Below are 23,698 nucleotides of genomic sequence, written 5' to 3' on the forward strand. Positions count from 1 at the left end.
TGTGATGTGAAATGGAAAAAGAGTCTAAACTACAGGTCACTAATCAAATAAGTATATACTATTGTTCAAAAGTTTGGGGTCAGAAAGAATTAGGTAAGAAATTAATACTTCTACTTAATAAGGATACATTAAATTGATCAAAAGTGACAGCAACAGCATTTACATTAAGGGCAATTCTATTTCCAATAAATGATGACTTTCTATTCAAATCACAGAATTCTAAAAAACATTTTTTTGTACATTTTCACAAAAATATTAAGCAACTCAGCTGTTTTCAGTATCAATATGTTTCTTGATCCCCAAAATTAGCATATTATAATGATTTCTGAAGGTGCCACTTGACACTGAAGATTAGAGTAATGGTTGCTGAAAAGTCAGCTTTGCCATCACAGGAATAAATTAAACAATATTTCACAATATAATGCATTTTGATCAAACAAATGGAGCCTATAAGCATAATAGATTTCTTTAAATCTCAACCAAAAAATAAAACATACTGACCACACACAAACTTTTGAACAGTATTGTAAATTTGTGACATTGTGCAACTCTTTGAACATAAATTAAGATACCCTTGCTACCACTGAAGCACACAATTTTCTTTTTATGATTCAGAAATCATGCTTTACTTCAGAACATGATTATTATTCTATTTATGGTATTCATCTATTAGGAAATTAAGCCATGGCAGAATCCTCATGACATCATAGCCTTACTGAATGACTAAACCTTCACAGTCCATCTTTATCATTTTTACCACAAACACATTTGCAATAAAATTATATATATAATAATATATGAAGTATATTAAAAGTCAACTACCAGCTCCCTTTTTGTGCATTAAAAATGAATCAAACATAAGAGTTAGAAGCATTATTAGAAAGATGCTTTTATTTGCAGGATCAATTCACAAGCAGGCATACTGAGTGCATTAAATCTGCTGTTGCAGACTTTAGACATTTATCTTGTAAAAGTTATTTACGACCGTTTCATTTATAATGAATTCAGGAATTCTAAGAATTGTTTTGGAGCAAATACTGCATTGTCATAGACCAGACAATAACGGAACAACAGCCTTAGATTTCGAATTAACTGTTTTCAGAACTGCACACCGGATGTACACAGACTTCCCACAACAATGTTAGTGCCATATAAATCACATCTTCTTCCAAAAAGATGCTCTAAAGATAGAACGCACAGAGCCATCTGTGATGGGCACAAATAGTTCATGTCGTGCTTTTAGTTTGTAAACAACTGCTGAGTCAGAAGACAAAAAAGCAAATATGGACCAAGATTTATAGGTGCACCATTTTGTAGATGCTGCAGATGCAATTTTTAAATGATTGCGGGCAACCTGCCTAATTTCACTTACAAATCTTTTGATTATATTAATAGACATGTAGTTGCACGAATAGAAACTGCAATCAGGTTGGGAATTTTTTTCATTTTTTTTTTCATTGTTCATGTTCATCAGATCACTATTATCAGATAACTACTAATTTACTCTCTTTAAACATGAAAGAAAACCAAACAAACTGTACTGATCAATGCTGTAAGTGACTGTTAGGATACAAAGAACTTCAGCTATTCTGTGTTTGTCTTACCAAGTTAATAAGAGCTGTGTTGGACAGCGAAGGCTGTTCAAGCAAATCGTGTTTTAGTTAGTTACGACTCAATAAACCACTCTAATGTCTGGAAAATACATTGGTTGTTTTGTACCATCCCAGGAGCAGTTGGGTGTGATTTTTTTTGGTTGGTCCCTCCTTTCGTTTAATCACAGCATCCCGTCATCCCTCTGTCTGTCCTTTTTCTGATTCTAACCTTGCTTCTGTTTCTTCAGATAGCGTGCACGCTGGGACAACCCCATGCTCATAACATATTTGTTGAGCAGTTTCGCAGGAAGCAGAGCAGTAGTCACCCAACCCTGCGGCAGTGACATAATAACAGACTTGTTATCCTTGTAAATACAGGTTATGAAAATAATCCACTTCCATACTATAGCTTATATCATTTACAAGCTTCCATCATTCAAAATGTGTTAAGTATAGTTTGTAGGATGGTCACGGCTGTTCAAATGTTTGGAGTCTGTGCAAATATTTATTTATTTTATTTTTTTTTTTTTTTAAATGAAAACCCTTATTTAGCAGGGGTGCATTAAATTGATCAAAAAGGATAGTAAAGACATTTATAATGTTGCAAAAGGTTTATATTTTAAACAAATGTTTTTCTTTTGAACTTTCTATTAATCAAAAAAACTAGAAAAACTATATTTAAATTTAAAAGGATAGACACCCAAAAATCGTTTTTAGAACACAAATTAAGATATTTTTGATGAATTCCAAGAGCTCTCTGACCCTCCCATAGACAGCAATGTAATTAACACGCATCAAAGCTCAGAAATGTAGTAAGGAGATCATTAAAATAATTCATGTGACATCAGTGATTCAACCGTAATTTTACGAAGCTACAACAATATTTTTTGTGCTCAAAGAAAACAAAAATAACAACTTTATTCAACAATTCGTCTCCTCCATGTCACCCTATAGCAACATTTTGGAGAGTATCACATACGTAAACGACATTCTCTGTTCTGTGTCAGCAGCACAGTACGCAGATAGATTTACACTTTGATCTGAACAATGTATCCGCATACATACGTTGCATACGTATGTGAAGCCACATGGATTATTTTAACGATCTCCTTGCTACGTTTCTGAGCCTTGATCGTGTTAATTACGTTGCTGTCTATGGGAGGGTCAGAGAGCTCTCAGAATTCATCAAAAATGTCTTAATTTGTGTTCAAAAGATGAACAAAGGTCTTACGGGTTTAGGACGACATGAGGGTGAGTAATTAATGACAGAGTTTTCATTTTTGGTTGAACTACCCCTTTAAGGTAATGTTATAACATATTTAATATAAAATAACAAAACATTAATTTAAACTAATGTTATTTCGCAATTTCAATGTTTTTACTGTATAATGAATTCACTGTAAACCTGAACACTGAATTAAAGATGAATGCATTTTAAGAGGGTCTCACCATGACAGCATGAGGGAAGTAACCATTCGACTGAGTCTGCAGGCCTACAGTGCTCAGCTGGGCTTTAACGTAGCGTTCCGGAGAGGGGATGTCAAGAGTGGCCCTCCTGATCTTGCTCAGTTTTGTCGTCACATAAAATGGCAGCACGCTCTTCAAGGCAATACACAAGACACTTTATAAGCAGTTGAAATAGCATAAATCTGGATGACCTGAACATCAGTAAAAAACCTCATCCACTGCATATCTCAAATAGCATTACACTTAAAATCATCTTTTCATATTGAAATGATGATGCCTTTCAGACAACAACATGCTGATGTCTGAATTCTGGGTTGACTTTAAGCTACGGTTAATAAATCGTCACTCACCTGTATAATAATCCCTTTGCTTTTGTACTCAGCCTCAAGTCCACGGGAGAAGAAGTCCACAAAGGTCTGGTGGTATGAGAAAAATCAAGTAATGTGTGCTTTTTAAAATCATGAAGGTTTAAAAAAAATTTTTATAAATAAATTACCAAGAGCATCAAGCTGCAGTATCATTCTAATATCAACAACTAATTTGCCCAAAATAGTGCTGCTAAACATTTTCAATACAGCAACGTCCTTCTTCAGCAACAAGACAGACCTTTCTAACAAAGATATCGAAAAACTGATCAATGGTAGAGAGAATAAGAGATAGATGACTTGCCTTTGAGGAGGAGTAGAGGGTGAGGAGAGGAACTGGGTACATGCCACTCGCAGAAGCAACATTCAAGATCACTCCTTTTGACCTGGAAAAAAAAGTTGTGTTGTTTCATCCTTTAATGTTCAATCTGTCACAGAACAGCACATAAGCATGTTTTACACAGACAGCAGTGCTTAAAATGTCCAATGTAGTTGTTTCCATTTTCACTTGACAGCACAGAATTATCCCTTCTAACACACTGGTACCTGCTAATGGATTCTTGCATCCATGTTGCTATGGTAACCAGTGCCCATGCCAGTGTAGTACATACTGTTGCATTATGTACTAGTGTACACCAGACTCAAGGGCTCCAGATAGGATGCGCTACAAATACTTTTGCTTTTACAAATACATTTACTTGGCTTTTATTTTCCAAACTAAGGAAGACCCTAACTAAATTTCATTAGTTGGAGAATGTTCCCATTAAATCTGTTTAATTTCATCGTGACACAGTCAGCCTCTGCCATAAGATTAATTAAAGGGATAATTCACCTAAAATTAAAATGTTATCACTTACTGACCCTCAAGTTGTTCTAAACATGTATGAATTTCTGTTTTTTTGAAGAATGTGGATAAGCAAACAGTTGTCGGTCCCCAAATACTTCTATAAAATGCTTTCAAGTCAATGGGGATCAGAAATGTCTGGTTACCCGCATTCTTTAAAACATCTACTTTTGTATTCAGCAGAAGAAATGTTTTTGTGTGTGTGTGTGTGAAAATATCTTTAATAGCTCGTCATCAACATGCAACATTTATAATTGCTAGTCTGACAGATCAAAATGTGAAAGTGGAACATGTGTTCATGATTACTGGACTGAAGTGTGCAAGATGTAAAGGCCAAAAACAATGCGTAAGCATGGGATGACCAAACTGTGCAAAAATAACCACATACAATTTGCATGACACACACTCTTGTGGGACAGAGCCTACTAGTTAGTCATAATGCTACAAGTATAAGAATCATTCCATATGCTTCACCAAACAATATCAACAAAAATCATAGTTTGGTGATTTCTGAGCTTACCTCTCTACCATCCTGGGCAGTACCAGTCGGGTCATCTACAATAGTGCAAGGAAAGAGCATATGAATCTGATCTACAAGGTTTAAAAGTTATTGCACAATAAATTTAAACCTGATCAACCCAAGCAATCTTGTCAGTAACATTACACATATGCATGAAAGCACACTGTCCCATGTCTATGAATGCACGTGTTTTTCCAAACCACACAAACACTGTATTATAACTGAATAATACATTTTGGATCCTGAAGGTGGCAGCATAGACTGGCTCTATAATAAAAAAGTGCAAAGGCAATGAGCAACACTCAACTTTCATATCATCATATCGGAAGTTATGTATACATTTTTCATGATTGAGTCAAAATTGATAATTTTTTTTTTGTCAGTGCCCCTTTGTGCACTATTACCACAAATTATCACAAAATTTAAACAATAAATGCTGTTTTGATGCTCTTTAATGTGATGGACTGAGGCACAGTAAATTACAGGACATTAAAATGAACATCTCTAATATTATAGCAATGCACCATGCAATTGTCCCAGTGTAGTTTACAGCATTAGTTGGATGATATTTTTATCAGTAGCGGCAGATATCATTCTGAATACTCGGCTATTGGTGGAGAAATTACATCTCTAATTTATACAAACACTTGGTTTTCAGACTCAGTGGATAAGTAAAGGCTGTTTCTAAGACAGGAGTGAGGAGCTATTTTCTCTTACCTGACAAACTGACGTAATGTTGATGTTGATCATACTGTTGATGAACTGCAATCAAAACCGTCAATACGTTACCAACCAAAACAATCAACAACGAAACGGATCACTACAGACAATTACACTTCTGTTAATCAAATGGTTATTTTGCGTAATGCACAAACGGCTACACAAACTCACACTGTCAATACCAGGAATGTCGAGGAAGAACTCTGGGTAGGAATAAGACACTCCAACATTGTTTACTGCAGGAGGAACAGACATACATGAATTTAAAGGGCAGGTTATTTGCAAAGTGCAAAGCGCTTGAGCAATAATAATAATAATAATAATAATAATAATAATAAACAGGATATTTTAAAAAGAGATCTGGAAACACAGGTAGTTCCCTCCACCTTCCTATAGCTGGCAGCAAATACTAAAGTATCACAGCAGAGACAATTCATTATTAAAAGAAAAAGGAAAAAAGTTTTACTGTTTAAATCCAGAACATCTTGCTCTGGACACAACCAAATAAGTCAGTATGTCATCCCACTTTCACCTAAATGACAGATATGTAATGTACCTAAAACTCCGATTTCAAGTCCAGCCAGTCCAGACTCAATCTTAGGGTAGATGTCCACAGAGCCAAAGTCAGCAGAAATGGTTTTGGTCTCTACATTATACTTGCTCTCTGTAGGGCGAAAAAGGAAAAGCAGAATTTGTAAAACGTTAGGAATGCAAGAGCTTTATGAAATGTCATAGAATGTTAACTGCATGATGCAACGCTGTCTTGCATTGGTTTGATTTGATGAAAACAAGACACTGTTTTTAAGTGTAAAAATTCTAACTAAATTCTAAATAACTAACATACTATTATCAAATACCTGCAACAAAGCATGTCACTTAAACTACAACTGCAGTGTTTCGTCACAAGAACATGATTCATTTCTGTAAAATGCACTAAAATGTTCTATTGTAAAAGTAGGCTACTTTAATTATGGAATATGTCTGAGAATATGGATGGGGGGGGGGGTGAATGAAAGAAAAGAAGTCCATTCAATACACGCTCTAGCAGACACTGCTCTGCTTCACTGAAAGAATTGTGACGTGTATATTTGCACTTAGAAAGTCATACTTGGAATTTGGGGGTAATATTATTTTATTTAAATTTTTTCTAGAGATCACTTGGGAAATAAACAGCTCTGAAAGTGATATCAATTGGACACATTTGGGACAAAATGGTACATTTTGGCACAATCATCAGTATAAAATGCTAGTACAATGATATTTTGACCAATACGCCATCAATGTGATGTCATAAGCATTAGTCAGATCCCACTTGATTGATTAACAGATGTCTGCAAATTTCAGTTCCACATGTAAAAACAAAATGAATAATGTATGGCCGGAGGGCTGCATGATTTAGATCAATCTAATTGTAAATCCTCAAATAAAAAATGGCAATTATGATTTCAAATGCAAAAATAAAATAAGCTCCAGGTTTTATGTGGTTGCTCGTATGACTGCGCATTTTGGCCCAAACTTGTAATTGGAAATGAATAACACAACAACAATCATATTACTATTATTAATACTAAAAAATAAATAAATATGTTGAACAATAAGAAATATTACTTTTCCCATCTCTAACTGTAAAAAAATATATATTTCCAATCAAACTTTTGGTGGGGAAAAACAGCTGTTATAAATGTTTCTCATTAAAAGTTAGGAATATAGATAAGGAAGATAGTTGCATGTTACATTCCCAAATAAATATTATAAGCTAATGTGCTCTGAGACAATGAAAACACTGGATCAGGAGCTGCTCGTTAGTAAAGGATCACAGTGCCCTAGGGATGGAACGATTACTGGTTTACTGATAATGATAAAATTCCCCACGGTTAGTATTACTGTTTCAGATTTTAATTATCATTAAAACCATATTTGATTACGGCGATTTGAACAACTCATGATGTTATCCAGTATAAAGCAAAGTTTTAAGTAACAGTCTCACGTGCGCACAGCATGCAGAGTAGATTCGTTTTGAGTGAAAACATGGTGGAAAGCTGGGAGGTTTTAAAAGAGTGCTAAGGGAATTATACAAATTAATATATGAATAAATTCATTATATCTATGCACCTCTGAAGGCATGCAATACATAATAATGTTCTTAAGGTGTTCATTTGAACATAAGGCCTAACTAAGGCTGTTCATGTCCAAATTTCAACTATGAAGCTCATATTACTGATAATTCCGATGGCATGTGAAGTCAGCATTTATCACAATGCTGCTTTGTCCATGGAGGCTATGGGAAACCGCTGTAATTCTGCTCTTCCATAAGCGCCACCTACTGTCAGACAGTGGAGTTACAGCTACTAAATTCAGCCTGTGTGCATTTTTTTACCAAACAAAAACTCCTGCCCTTCTGGAGGACTACGCCACACATGTAAGAGAGGTTAAGTGTAATTATCTCCATCACTTTTGTTAAATAAGTCCAAATGCATCCGATGAAAGATGCACATGACTGTATTTGCCAGTGTTCAGTGGAGGTCACTGGACTGATTTCCTCCATTCGATGCCCTCACTCTCTCTCTCTCTCTCATCCCTGCCATGACATATCCAGGATCCACCTCCATCTGTGAAGTCGCGCTCTGCTGCAGCAGCCAGGCAGCTCAATTGGCAGAGTGCCTGCCTTTCAACACAGAGCTAAAAATAACTCCGCTCATTAACATCCACATTCATTTAGCAGAGGGAGACACTCTCACAAACAGGAGCAGCACTCGCTGCTCACGACTTTCTCTTTCTCACACACACACAAATGTACACGAATAGGTACCACACTCACAGGTCCTCTGCACACAGGCAAACACAAATACACATTTGCCAGCACATGGGAGCACACACGTGTGTGCATGCTCCGAATCATGCCATCCTCCTCAGATCTGGAGACAGCCAACCAAATGAATGGGGGGGACATGTGCGATTCAGCCACTGCTGCTCTATTCATTCAACGATGCCATACTAGGAGATCCTGCTTTTGCTTTGTTCTTGCGGTGCCAGTGATAAAGAACAACCAACAATGTATTATACATCTAAAATTGTAAATGCTTGTAAATGTTTTTTAATTTAATGATTTTTTTCTACAGCAACACAATGCAAACACAACAACAGACTTAGGATCACAAAATGATCAGAGTATTAATTTCATAATAGAGTTTTTTTTTTTATAATGAATAAACAGAGTGGTGGCTTAACCCAACAATATTTGGCCATTGGGAGATAGTGCTTTGCTTGTCCAGTAATTTCCTTGCACGCAAAATAGACTTATTGTCATATGCGTAATAAAAAATTTAAATAAAGTGATAATCTTGCAGAAAAATACTACACACGCTCTGAATAATAATGATCTATAATAAAAAACAACATGAACTATGTAGCTGTTATAAATCAATATAATTTATTTTCACATTTAACTAACTGGTTTAGTTATTAATATATACTATTATGGTAAATAAATGTAGTGTCTTTATTTACAAAATGTTCTGATGTTTCACACATGATGAATGCATGTTTGGGAGCAGGTGTATTTTTTTGATGGAATTATTTGATGGTATTATTTTGATAATACACACATTTTTAATGAAAATCTGTCAGAACAACTGTATGAATGATTGACGAAAAAGTTAATTCTGCTTGCTTTTATTAAAAGAGGTCCACACAGTTTTATTAAAAAGGTCTAAGCAGATACCTACCGATGGCTTTGGACACTTCATCCAGCTTCTCTTGAGTACGGCTGATGAGAACGATAGCAAAACCTTGTCGAGCAAGCTGCACAGAATCCAAAACATTTTACATTACTTTGATTATACACTAAATCGTTCAGGATCAGATCAGAAGTAATCTAGCCTTCACAATCAAATCATCCATTTTTATTCATACTACCATCAAAATAATCCTACTCATTCTAGTACACCTTTACAGAATCAGATCTCGTTTATTATAATCATTCAGAATAGTATATAATAAAAAGCACAATTCATAAAGGCCATCAAATGGTAGAAATGAGAAGCAGCAGGGTGGCAAATGCTTGCCGGTTTGTCGACTGTACAAGGCAAACCTTTGGGAGCGGAGTTTTCCCTGAACTCTGACTGAGACCTCTAGTTTGATGACTCATTGTGATTTCCGTGAAGAGAGGGGGGAAAAAAACACAAATACAACCTGAGGAATCTTACCTCCTCCGCATAGGCTTTTCCAATTCCATCGGTGGCCCCAGTCACAACTATAGAGAAAAAGACAATGTAGGAGAATGTAAATGATCAAACTGACTAAATATACACATCCCCTCAATGCATGTGTAATTATGTATTTTTATAAACAGAGCAAGCTATTACTTTCGTGAGAGAATAAAGATTTCTTTAAATTCGGCTATAAAAACGAACAGTATTTTTTCAATTTAAAAAAACAGAAGAGTCCAGGGACTTTCAGACATGTTAAACCTGGGTGCCTGCTGATGGAAGAATGGAAATTACAGCATTTTTGATTAGCTGTCCTGGCTGCACTTAGACAAAAAGCTCCATAACCCCCCAAACACGGTTCACCTTTGCAAAAACAGCTTGGACACAAGCAAAGGGGAAAACGGTTTCATATTTATAGAAAGAGCAGAAAAGCTTGAATTCATGCTCGGTTCCCTGTTCACCGGACATCAAGGACACGGGACACATCCCCACCCTTTAGCCTGGCATCTTTGGTATCAGAGATGCCAGCACTGATTAAAGATTTACATGGGCAGCCCGGCTGGAGTAACAAGAGAGTGTGGCGAGGGAGGGGTTGATGACGAACAATAAGACAGCGCAAGGGAGGAGCGAATGAGGACTGATCCTGGGGGCAGTTAAAAATAGAAAGGGAAGAGTGAAAGGCAAGCGGCTAACAGAGAGTACAGTTGGGAGGGGGCGGCACACAGTTAGAGGCAAGGGAACCATTTTCCCAGTTATTTTTAAACACATTTACAATACATTACTCTATATGAATGCTGCTCTATGGCCAAATGCCTTCATCTCATAACACACCCGGAGCAATGTCTGCAAACACACGCTAGAAATGTGAATGAATGAGAGTTTTATTCAGAAAAACTCTGCTAGGTAAAAAGACCTCACGTGTTTAACGCTGTTGTATCACATCACATCTGTACTTTACAGTTTAAATAGACATCCAGTGTAAAGATGTATCTGTTTGCAGAAAGGTGCAAAAATTCCTTGATGACTAGAGAGTTCACAAGAACAGCATTTTTTTTTCAAATCTTTTGTAACATTATAAATGCCTTTACTATCAGTTTTGATCGGTTTAATAAACCCTTGCACAAGTGTTCTGACCCCAGATGTCTGAACAGTAGCGTAAATATTAATAAACCTTCCCCAATAAAAGGGTTTCAGCAATTTTTAAATATCCGCCACAATATTTTCTGTGATATAGAACTAAGCCTGCATCAAAGTAAAAAACATTCAGATTTTGAGCATCATCCGTTAGAAAATTTCAGAGAAAAATCTTCAGAAGGTGCTGCCAAACCTAGTGATGAGGAATTTGGGTCAGTGTGATTCAAGGTTTTTTTTGGGTTTTTTTTGTTTTTAAGTACAGAACTAAAAAATATGACGTTCAACAGCTCAATGAATGCATTAATTTCTCACACAAAAGAAAAATGAAAAAATAAACCTTCGCTAAAACCACAATGTTAGAAGCATTTCAGTTTTGCCAACGTGAGGTAGCAACAGGGGAACACCCCTTGTTAATTTCACATTAGTATAACTAGCTGGTTGTGGGTGGGTTTTACGTAGACCTTCTCGAGCTACATATCAAAATATTAAATGCTGGAGTCAACTGAGAAATGATCTTATAAGAGTGAAGACGCCCCCTCACAGCGCACACTGATGCTACTGCTGTTAAATATTCTGAAGGCTAAAAAAAGAACAAGAGATTAAAATACCAGGCAAGCACTGCAGCCTCGTCTGGAACAGCTGCAGCACTTGAATACAAACGAGCCTCAGCTTCCCCAGGCAATCACATGCACTGCACTCCTCCTCCCCGGGCTCACGGACCAGGCCGTACGTGCAGACATACAGAGAAGCCATGCATATAAAGAGGCATTTACTGCAGCTGTATGTCACACAATGAAGAGTACAGTAAGTGAATGAATCTACAAGAATGAAGAATGGTACACACGATTATATATACACCTGACTGTTGCATTGTTCTAGCTGCTGCCAATAATGCAGTTTTATTTTGAATTTTCTACACATTGTAAAAGTCACTGCAGGTTTAGATTAAGTGATTAACCATATCAGATGTATATGTTCGTTAACAGTACAGTTCAAGTTACAGTTTACTTAAAAATCCATAAAAAGTCAAAAAAAATGTCAAGGGGTTGTAACAAGCAAACAGTTCTCCACTAAGTTTCTCTCTTTGGAACCTGGAAAACTTTGAGAAAAACAAAAAGTGCCATCCCTCACTGCCCTTGGATGTTCCCATGTTTGCAGTGTTATGTAATAGCACGCCCCTCTCCGTCCACAGACCGGGATCCTCCCTCCTCATTGGATGCCGCAGTAGAGGATTCAAAGTGTCTCCTGGGCCCCCACTCCCAGTAACATGCTTCTTTATATAGCATGGGATGCCACGTGCCTCTCTCGACGGCTTTATTTGCTTCACATCAGCAGCACTGTTCAAAAGGACGGTTTTAAAATTGGCTGCTCTAAAAATAGAGCGAGATGCATTTATTTTTCCCTGAGGCAAGATATTTTCAGAAAGGGGGAGAACTATGTGAATGTCTTCTGCAAACGAGTGTGCAGTACAGTAGCGTTACAGCAATTCATAAATATCTATTAATGAAGCATTCAGAACAATGTGCACAAGAGGGAAAGAGCCTTCAATTAAAGCGACATCAACAAAGAATTGCAATCAACGCCACATTTTTTTGTTGAAATACTGCTTATAAATTAATCATAATTATGTCATGTCATTGTCTTGAAACGTGTGTAATTGTACGTACGTATAGTATGCACATTTCAGTATTTATGACTCAAATTCTCAGTAAATGACGAGCCATGGACCATGCTAATTCCTTGGAATAAAGTCACATTTACACGGGACATGGATGAGACTTAAAGCAGTTTATGTTCAGGCATCATACTTCTATATATATATTTGTGCGTGCGTGTGTGTGTGACTTTCATCTGACTGATTCATAAAAAATAAATAAATACAAATATCTATTTGTCTAAGTTTAACAGTTAAAACAGAGCAGTGTAAAAGCACCAGAGAAGTTGAGAGAAAGAAAGGATGCAGAGGAAACACTGCACATTGTTCCATGAGAAAGAGCGGGGAACGACAGTAAAAGAGATGGCTAAATGGAGGGAGATAATGTTAAACAAGAAAATGAGACACATCACAGAGGTTGCTCTTCATGAAAGACGTAAATACACACGAGAACTCAAATGTCCAGTTGCAGCTCTCGTTCAGTCAACCAATTACATCCAACCAGCAAACACCTTCATTCACAAAAGAAGCTATAATAGAACACTAAAAAAGGTTTTTAGTTTAAACCATTTTTGGTGATACTAAAAATTATAGTCCACAACAACCGTGACTTTGGAAGACAAAAAAGCATATACAGGCAACACAAAACGACCAGCCATGGTTTCTGAATATATATTGAAGAGTTCTTATGAAGTGAAATGATTGGTCAGAGCAAGAAACTGTACATTATTTACAACATTATTACTTAAAACCTATACCTAATACCTATATAAACCATAGCCTCAGGAAAACAGAAAAGTCAGATTTTTTTTTCCTTAAACTGGTTCTGACAGACAAGTATTTTAATGAGGTCTTTTCGTAAGCACGCAATAAGCACCCATTACCGATGTGATGTTTTACATGTCTAAAATTAATAAATGAGTCTCAATCAACTCACCTTTTTACAGAAACAATGACAAAGTTTTCATTTTGTCCCTTCAAGTGCTCAGTTTACGCATACTCTAATCAGCAGCTCATCAGTTCTTCAGTCCTAGTCCAAACTGTTTCCTCAGTTCAGTTGACTGTTGGAGTAACTGAAGCACTGAATTGGCTGACAATAATGAGTTGGCATCATAAGATCATATACACAGGTATGTTTCAAGTCAGAGTGAGTGACCGTTTTGATTGACTAACTTGTAGATCCGTGCTGACTGGAGCGGTGAACTTCTTCAGAGTGTTCAGTCTGATTTGGTGCAACTAGTTCATTAAAGGGATCATATGATGTTGCTAAAAAAGAACATTATTTTGTGTAATGGATTGTGTTTATGTGGTTTAAGTTTCTAAAAACACATTTTCCACATACTGTACATTATTGGTTCTCTTCCCAACAGTTTAGTCGGCACAAGATGGCGGTGTACCTTCTTTTAATAAATTACAAGAAATAGGGCTGTGCAAAAAATCGAATGCGATTTTCATGCACATCTCATCAGTAAAGATGCTCCTGTGATTAGAAGTATATCTCCAGCACGTGCGTTCAGGTCAGGGTTGCCAGGTTTTCACAACAAATCCTGCCCAGTTGCTTCTCAAAACTAGTCCAAAACTAGCCTTTGCGTTTCCAGGAGGTTCCCTGATAAAAAATTGCTTCCCGTGGTTAAAATATACGTTTTTTAGCAGGGATGCCTTGGTAAAATTTGCATTTTAGGGGCTAAATATCACGTTATTTGTATTGGGGTCGCTTCGACCCGCGGACATGAAAAACAACCACAGATTTGCAACACTGGTTGGTATTTACTACACCGAGCCGTAATTCACTGGCAATCTACACAAAATCGATGTTAAAATCACAGGCGATTCTTGGTCGATTTTGAAAACGATTTTGTGTTAGTTGTCGGTAGACTACGGCTCTGTGTAGTAACTGCCGCTCTACCTGAACCAGTGTTGCCAAGTCTGCGATTGTTTTTCATGTCCGCGGGTCGAAGCGACCCCAATACAAATAACGTGATATTTAGCCCCTAAAATGCGAATTTTACCAGGGCAACCCTTCCAAAAAATTTATATTTTAACCCCGGGAAGCAATTTTTATCGGGGAACCTCCTTGAAGCGCGATTGGACTAGTTTTGGACTAGTTTTAAGAAGCAACTGGGCAGGATTTGTTGTGAAAACCTGGCAACCCTGACCTGAACGCACATGCTGGAGACATACTTCTAATCACAGGAGCATCTTTACTGATGAGATGCGCATGAAAATCGCATTCGATTTTTTGCACAGCCCTAACAAGAAAATACAACAGGGTTTGTTAACTCTGCTTATAGAGAATGAAAAGCAAAGAATTTGCATCAGGTGTGTTTTGCTTTTCAATTTTTTTATATATATTTTATGAAGCCACTTTAAATCTGTATCGCATAAAAAATTATTACTTGTTATATTGCAATCCTGTCTATCAATTTCAACAAAAAAAATTACTGTCAACAACAGACGTTGCATCCATCGATTCTGTCATGTTTCCCATTGACACGCCCCCAACTCGGAAATTCTGAGCTCAAAGAAAATTCAGTTTCCCCCACTCTTAATTACGACATTGTGGTGGAGTTCAGGTGCGTTTAACTCGTAAATATGATGTATACAACATGACTATAGTTGTACATACAGTATGTATAGTTCATGCACGGAGCTCACTTCTAACAAACTGGTTATCTGAATCAGGTGTGTTAATAAGGAGAGACATGCAAAATATGCAGAGCTGGAGGGCGCGAGGACTGGAATTGAGAACCGCTGGGGTAATGTTAGGTGTACTTGATAATAAAGGATTTTGATTCTGAATTATGCTACCATCTGTTTTAATGGGATGCATCAAAATCTGACTGGGTAGCACAAATCATCAGAACACCGGCGTGACGAGACAAAACGAATAAAACCCATTACAAACAAGGCATTTGGTGTATCCAGTGGGAACATAATTACAATGATCTCTTTGAAACTTTAGTCTTTGTAACTTTAAGGATTGTAACACTCCAAAGAGAAAGGATAACTTGAAATCATCCAAGATATCCAGCTTAGGCGTGTTCTCCCTTTATTTTTAATTTGTATATATACTGTTTGATTGACAAATCTCTTGGTTATCAAATATTCAATATCGCTACTCATCATAAGTACTTGGTACATTATCAGCGCAGCACAAAACATTCAAACTAATATCATGTAATTTACGTCTCTATGATGATTGGTTGATATACCAGAAGGGAGGCTAGGGCCTAAAAAAAAAAAAAGTTTGGTTCCGGTTGGTTGTCAGTTGAGGTCACTGGTCGGTAGGGATTTATTTATTTATTTTTTTCTCCAGTGGCAGTTTTACACACACACGCGCTGATTTTAAATGTGTGTACCGGTACTTTTACGACAGTGATTCTGTATTCCCGTTTAAAGTCTGTTGTTGCCATAGACACGCAAAACGCACACACACACACACACACACACACACACACAAAAAGCCTTCGCGGGAGTTTGACAGGCGATCTCATAGTAGATTAACATGGAGGATTTGAACTTGAAAAACGGAGTGTACAGACATCTTTTTGTAGTCAAACAACATTCTTTGTTATGTTCATTTATGTGGTTTATTTGAATTTGATGCTATAAATTAACTAGAAGCAAGAGACGATCAGTTAGTTTTAACTGATGATCTAACTTACAGCGATCTGTTCGACACATTCAAGAGCCACAAAACGGTATTTATTGTTTACATTTCTTTAAAAAATGACCACATTTGAAAGGTGAAATAACCAAATGAGACTTTGTTTCATATTAAAAGTAAGCTGGTAATGTTAATGTCCTGTCTGTCAGCATGTTGTCAGTGCCCTCTCTGTTCCGCGATATATTGTTGACTGTTTTTTTTTTACCAATGGAGGCACAAGAGCTCAGCTCTCCCCTGGCCTCCCCCTCCCCTTCTCTATCATTTAGTGGTTGTAATTACATCAGCATATTGGGCACATTAGCGATAGAAAAGCGGAGCTTCCCAACCTCAGTAACATTGAAATGAATTTTATTAACATTAAATTGTCCTCCTCCCATTTTCACATCAAAATTTTGGGTAAGTTGTGCCTCCCCTGCCTTCCCCGATGAGCCGCCACTGCTCCAGACCATTTCCCTAAGACTATGGATTACAGGTTTACTATGGATTTTCTCAGTTTCTAGCAGAAACCAAACGTTTGGCTTCTTAAGACTTCAACATATCACCAGGAGCCACAGGTATTTTTTCTGAGATACCTGTTAAACTTTCAAAATGATGATAGACGACTTGCATTTTATGAATCACCATAACCATGTTCTATTTATATACTGAACAAAATTATAAACGCTACACTTTTGTTTTTGCCCCCATTTTTCAGGAGATGAACTTAAAGATCTAAGACATTTTCTATGTACACAAAAGGCCAATTTCTCTCAAATATTGTTTACAAATCTGTTTAAATCTGTGTTAGTGAGCACTCATCCTTTGCTGAGATAATCCATCCACCTCACAGGTGTGGCATATCAAGATGCTGATTAGACCGCATGATTATTGCACAGGTGTGCCTTAGGCTTTTGGGCCTTTTGTGTATATAGAAAAAGTCTTAGATCTTTGAGTTCAGCTCATGAAAAATGGAGGCAAAAACAAAAGTGCTGCGTTTATAATTCTGTTCAGTGTATCAATGGATCGCAAAACAATGAATCTTATTGAATTTTCAAGAAAGTTGAATAATATATTAAAATAATTGAACTCGCATCATAAATAAAATGTAAAATAAAACTGTTTTTTTCTCCTGAAAACATATTTCTGAATCATAAAATGAATCTTGGTTAATAAAATTAATATCAATACTATCAGTTTCTCTAAACAAAAAAAAGAATGACAGCTAGGAAGTAATTTGATTAGACATGATCTAAAGTCAAAATCAGAGTAAAGCATGTTGATGAAGTGAGTGACTGGTCTAAACTCTACAGAATGATGGACTTTTGGAACTCCAGGTATGATAAGCCCCTGGTCAAAAGTCAAATCAGAAATGACTACAGTGTGAGGTTCACTCCCACTACTGTGCTAAAACGTCATTGGCAGAGTGTACACTAGTTAACTCCAGATCACCCTGGTCACCATCACCTTCATTTAATAGAGAGTACACATCAGTTAAAACCTAGAGCCATGAAATACTTTATGACCTTGTGCTTCTATGAGCTTCTGTAACTTTACGATTAACAATCTATATCCCAAGAAACTAAAGACCCCACGAAACAGAATGGCAAGCACATTTTCTTGCCCATGCTTTTTACTTCCTTTTAAAAACAAGATATTTGCTATTAACCATTGATATATTTAGAAATATTTTTCTCATAGGAAAGCATTATAAGCCATGAACCGAACCAACAAGATAAAAAGTGACTCACACTAACGGTGTCACCAGGATTATTTTAAAAATAGCTAGAAATCATGCAAACTGATGACTTTTTACAGTCGATTAATGATTTACTCATTGTAGATCTGAGTTCAAAGGGTCCCCAAAATAAATAGATTTTCTTATTTTACTTTAAGAACCTGTTGCACCTCCGGGAGAAAGGGACACATATACATACATATATATATATATATATATATATATATATATATATATATATACCTATATATATATATATAGGTACCAACTCTCACTATTAACTGGGTACTTTTTACCATGCATATAACCAACACATTGGCTGTTTATTGTGACCATATATTAGATCCATACCCAATATCTAAACTTAAAAACCACCTTACTATTAAGAAGCAGGAAATTATGAGTTTATTGAGGCAAAAGTCATAGTTGGTGGTTAATAGTGAGAACTGATCCCCAAACTAAACTGTGACCAAAATGCTAATTTATGGTCTGATTTAAACGGATATAAACTAAAAATGAACTGACACAAAGTGTCAATTTTAATTTCATGTTTTGTTTTTTTTAACCACTCATTCAATATTTTATGCATGAAGTAGCCTAGCATTACTATAAAGTAATAACTCACTAAATATTGCATTTATGTCTGTATTACGGTTCTGCAATCATTTTATTAGACAAGTGGTCCCTAGAGGGCAAATCAAACTTAATCTTAATACTTGGTTCTAGTTCCTCCAATCAAGCTCTTTTTAAACAACAAGGGACGCAGCACTGCACTGAAGCAACGAGATCTTCAGGTCAAGCAGCAGAGGACCCGGAAACAATCTTATCGCCAGGTGGATTCGTCAAGCGGATGAGACAGACGGTCACAGTGGAAGTCGTTATAAAAAGTGTAGCAAAACAGAAAAAAGTTACGCTCCAGTCCTCATTTTGATACATGTTGTATAAAGTGCTTCCCATTATACGACCATCACGTTACAATGATGACACACAGTAACTGATGGCTGATTGTTAAAGTGGCTTGCCTAATAATAATGAAAGTGTTCGCCTCATCTGTCATTGTAGCGTGTTTACCAACCTGCCCATTTCCCGAGTTTGGTCGCCCGCATCAAATTTCCATTGCCGACAATCCACACGCGAATCCCGCTGAGCAGACGGCACAGAGTGCTGACCGAGAGCCAGGCCACAGTGACAGCACCGATCCAGTACAGTGCATCTGTCAGCAGCTCCATTATAACACGCAAGATCACAACTGTTTTCACTTGTGTTTGCTACATATACCGATGGATGTAGTGTCGGCACGTTAGTGCAGGATGGATTAAAGCACATCCGCTTCCGCGTTAATTACGTATTGTTGGGTGTTCAGCAGACTGCTTTCTGATTGGATGTCAGCTCTGTTCGTTAGCTCACGTCTCATGTCTGTCAGCGAAAGACTGAAGTGTGCATCTCTGCCCCTCCTGCAAACTCATATTGGAATAGGCTTTTTGATCATTTAAATTGGAAAAATATATGGTCCATACAACATAGATGTTTCCCCACAAAGAAAGTAAAATAAATATATTTTAAATTAGTTCATAATATTTACCCAGTCAAAAATTTCCTTCATTTTGACACTAATTGCTCTTTCTGTCTGAATGACACTGAAACTCTTCTTCACTTGTTTTGGTCGTGCAGTTATACTCGGAAACTTTGGAAAGATGTTAGTTGGTTTATTTCAAGAAATATCTTGCACAATTTTTCTATGAATCCCCAAATTGTTATTTTTTTTATTTATTTTTTTTGAAGTGGATACTAATGCATGCTTTATAATAAATCTAATTATTTCCTGTGCAGATTTTATATTCATAAATGTAAATTTTCAAACTGTAAACCAATTCTTCTGGTATTTTTGCATGAGATAAAACATTAACCCAAAAGCACTCAGAACCTGTAACATTTGCACGACCTACAATCTTTTTACTTTATTAAATGTTTAGATTTTCTTTCATTTAAGTAATGCCCTCTTTCTTTATACTTTTCTTTTTTGTTAAGTTAACACTCTCTACCTTTTTTTTGTACTATGATGTTGTTGAAGTGTTCTCTGTCTCTATTCTTTATATTTTGTTATTATTAAAATTATTGTTGTGTTCTAACTCTGTTTCATAATGTAAACAGAATGTTCAAATAAATCATTTAAAAAAATATTCAAAGTGTGCTTAAACATTGAGATACTGTAGAAATATGAACGTCTCAAATGTTTGGTCCTTGATGGAGCTGAAAATATTGAAAAGTGTGGTCGGAGTGATACGATTAGTTACATGGACGAAAAACATAGGCTACTTAAATAAATCTGTGTGTGAATTCAACACTGTAAAGAGTCAGATGGTCCCTTTTTATTTTTCTGGAACATTTAAGGGAACAAACACTGAAACAAATGACACTAGTAAAATTCTATATTAATCTATATGAAAGTAGGCCTTATAGCAGTGGACTGATAAAGGTTTCAAAACTTCAAATGCTGTTCCTTAATTGATACATTATTTAATCCAGGATTTGTATTATATTGTAGTGAGCAAAACATGAGATCAAATATACTAGTGCCTTTTTGAGAATTTTATGCTTTGAATATGAATGTCCTTCAAGGGATATATATTTATATAATTACTTCTTCAGATACATGATACTGAAAGGGTTTTGCATTTTAAATAAAATGGCAAGCCGTGTCAGGTACTTTTATTATTTTATTGACATGGAAATTTTTAACAAAAATGACAGGTATATAACAATAAAAACAAAACTGATAATTACATAGAGAAATAAAACACAAAATAAATGCAGTGAAGTCAATTCAATCAATTTCTGGTGAACTATCTTCACAATCCTCAATGACTGATGCCTTTATGTCCTTAAAGGAGTTTCTCTCTGCAGATGATCATGGTTGTGAGATGCCACAGCATCAGGATAGAAATACACAAATTAATTTAGAGTTGCAATGTGTCTCTTCCATTTGTTTAAAACAAAATCAGTTTTTCTTTTGCCATGTTCTTCTGATCTTTCAAAGACCATATAAAAAACTAAAGAAATTAGTAAAAATAGTTAAAACAATTCGAAACAAGCACCAGAAGTTATTGCTGCTCTTGGTGAGGACTTAAAGAAACAAAACTGGAATGAGGTTTATGTAAATAAAGATCCCAATAGAGCTTATGATGCTTTTTTGACGATATAAATTGAACTATACAATAAACATTGTTTGACTAAAGGGAATGGAGAAGGCATATAAAAGAAAAATGCATTATACAGGAAATTTATAACCACTAGAACAAAACAAGTGGAAAATAAATAAGTTATATAAAAAAATAAATTAATAAGCATTATAAGATTTAGAAAAAAGGACTATTATAATAAGTTATTGGACAAGCATAAGAATAATATTCAAGTAACATGGTATGTACTTAATAGTATAATGAAGAATACTGGAAAAGTAGATTACCCAAATTATTTTTCAAATGATGATAAAATTTGTATAAAATAAAATGAATGACATTATCAATGAATTTAATGAGTATATGAAAATATTGGGAATAAGGTAGCAAAAGAGATTGTAGAGCAGAGAACTGGGGATAGGATAGATTAAGTGAATATTTCTAGTAATAATTGCTCAATGTTTATTAGGGGAGTTGATGAAAAGGAAATAATTGACATCGTTAATAATTGTAAGAATAAATATTCCACTGATTGTAATATTGACTTGTCATTTATAAAAAAAACATATAGAATATATTGTAAAACCATTTACTCATATATGTAATCAGTCGTTTTCAATGGACACATTCCATTTACAGTGCATGAAAACAGCTAAAGTTATTCCTATTTTTTTAAGCTGAGATTGGTATCTTTTTTCCAACTATAGACCAATTTCTCTTCCTTCCACGTTCTCAAATTATTAGTGTGCAGGCTTGATAATTTTATAGATAAACACAAACTACTGAGTGAACATCAGTATGGCTTTAGAGCACATAGGTCAACCTCAATGGCTGTGATGGAACTGGTAGAAGAGATTTCTACTTCAATGGATAATAATGAGTATACTGTAAAAAAAAAAAAAAAAAAAAAAAAACTTTTGATACTACTGATTATGGCTTATTGATGAACTTTTGATACTACTGATTATGGCTTATTGATGATGAAACTAGAGAGATAAGAGGAAAAGCCTTCTCTTGGATAACAAGTTATCTCGAAAACAGATATCAGTTTGTACAAATAAATGGTGTTAAATCAGATTTAAGGAAAGTTACTTGTGGTCTTCCACAAGGTTCGGTATTAGGCCCCAAATTGTTTGTATTGTATATAAATTATATTTGTATAATTGTAAAGTGTACGAAGTATTAAATATGGTTTTGTTTGCTGATGATACAAATTTATATTGTTCAGGAAAAAAATTTTAATTGAAATTTGAATAAATGTAAAATAAGGATTAACAATGAGGAAATAGAAAGAGTGTATGAAAATACATTTGGGGGTGTTATTATTGAGCATAAATTATGTTGAAAATCACATACAAATTATGTAAAAACAAAAATGTCCAAATCCATTGCAATATTAAATAAAACAAAACATACTTTGAATGAAAAGACATTATATATTTATGTACAATAAAATACAATATAATACAATATTTTATTGTGCACTCATAGATTCATACATTCCTTATTGTGTGGGCGCGTGGGGTCATAAATATAAAACTAATACAAATTCATTATATATGTTACACAAAAAAAAAGCTATGAGAATTGTTACACAGGTTGATTATTATGAACCAACAAACAAATTGTTGATTAAATAACATGCTTAAAATTTGCTTATGTATAGTTGATTTATATACAGGTAATGTACAAAGTTTATAATAATTTACTTCCAAATTGTATTCAGAGGCTGTTCAAAATAAGAAAGTCAGAATAAACTAAGAGGAATGTATGTTTAAAAAAGTAATTGCAAGAATTAATGCTAAAAATATGTGTATATCTGTCAAAGGGGTAGATATATGGAATAAGTGTCATAAGGAATTAAAATGATGCATTTCACTTTGCAAATGTAAGAAATGTATAAAAACATGGTGTTAAATAATTATATGACCCATTATCAACAAATTGTGTAAGTATTATAGAACATAAAGTCATGGAATGTGTATGTTTGTAATTAAATATGTATATTTTTGAAAATGTATTAATGTAACTTTTTGTAAAAGCAAATTGTCAATAAAAAATTTACGTATATTGGTTAAATATGTGTAATGGGTATCCTTAATAAGCAAGGCTTCTGCCTAAACCTATTTCAGAAATTATGTTTATTTATTTATTTTTTGTGAAAAGTTGTCTGTAAGGACCGAAATAAATAGAAATTGAAATTTAATTAAATGTTTAGCAAGTAGTAGTAATTTCAAATTCTAACAATATGGATCATAATTTCAGTATCACTGTTACTTTCTGAGTGGAGAAGAGGAGAGAAGTATCCTCAGCTTAACAAAGCGGCTCACGCTTGGTAGGAAACCAGTTACAATTCAGAAGTTAAAATGTATAGACAATTCATTGATTAGAAGGAAATCATTTACCTGTCGAGAGTATGTTGACAGTCTGTAATGTTGAATGATTTAGCTACAAAAATTTAGTAATGAGGTAGCCTTGACAGTTACAGATTTGCAAAAAAAGTAAATAAAAATAAAAGAACAACAACACAAAGAACCATTTCAGCATGAGAGTTTTTCAGGATGATATGATTCTTCTAAATAGAACTGTTACTACATGAAAAGACCCTTTAAAGAACCTTTAAAGAACTCTTTT

General features: G+C 35.2%; 1 protein-coding gene across 1 annotated transcript; it reads right to left on the reverse strand.

Moving 5' to 3' along the window:
* Window positions 1-873: 873 nt before the first annotated feature.
* hsd17b12b (hydroxysteroid (17-beta) dehydrogenase 12b) lies at window positions 874-19,276 on the reverse strand. The gene is made up of 11 exons (XM_059534845.1): window positions 18,961-19,276; window positions 9,714-9,760; window positions 9,234-9,309; window positions 6,065-6,172; window positions 5,680-5,744; window positions 5,506-5,550; window positions 4,789-4,823; window positions 3,729-3,810; window positions 3,410-3,475; window positions 3,042-3,191; window positions 874-1,924 (listed from the first exon to the last, which is right to left on the reverse strand). Exons 1-11 carry the CDS (start codon window positions 19,112-19,114, stop codon window positions 1,817-1,819), a joined length of 936 nt encoding a protein of 311 aa, XP_059390828.1. The 5' UTR covers window positions 19,115-19,276; the 3' UTR covers window positions 874-1,816.
* Window positions 19,277-23,698: the final 4,422 nt, after the last annotated feature.

Source organism: Carassius carassius, chromosome 3 (assembly GCF_963082965.1).
Source record: "Carassius carassius chromosome 3, fCarCar2.1, whole genome shotgun sequence".
In the NCBI taxonomy this organism is placed as follows: Eukaryota; Metazoa; Chordata; class Actinopteri; order Cypriniformes; family Cyprinidae; genus Carassius; species Carassius carassius.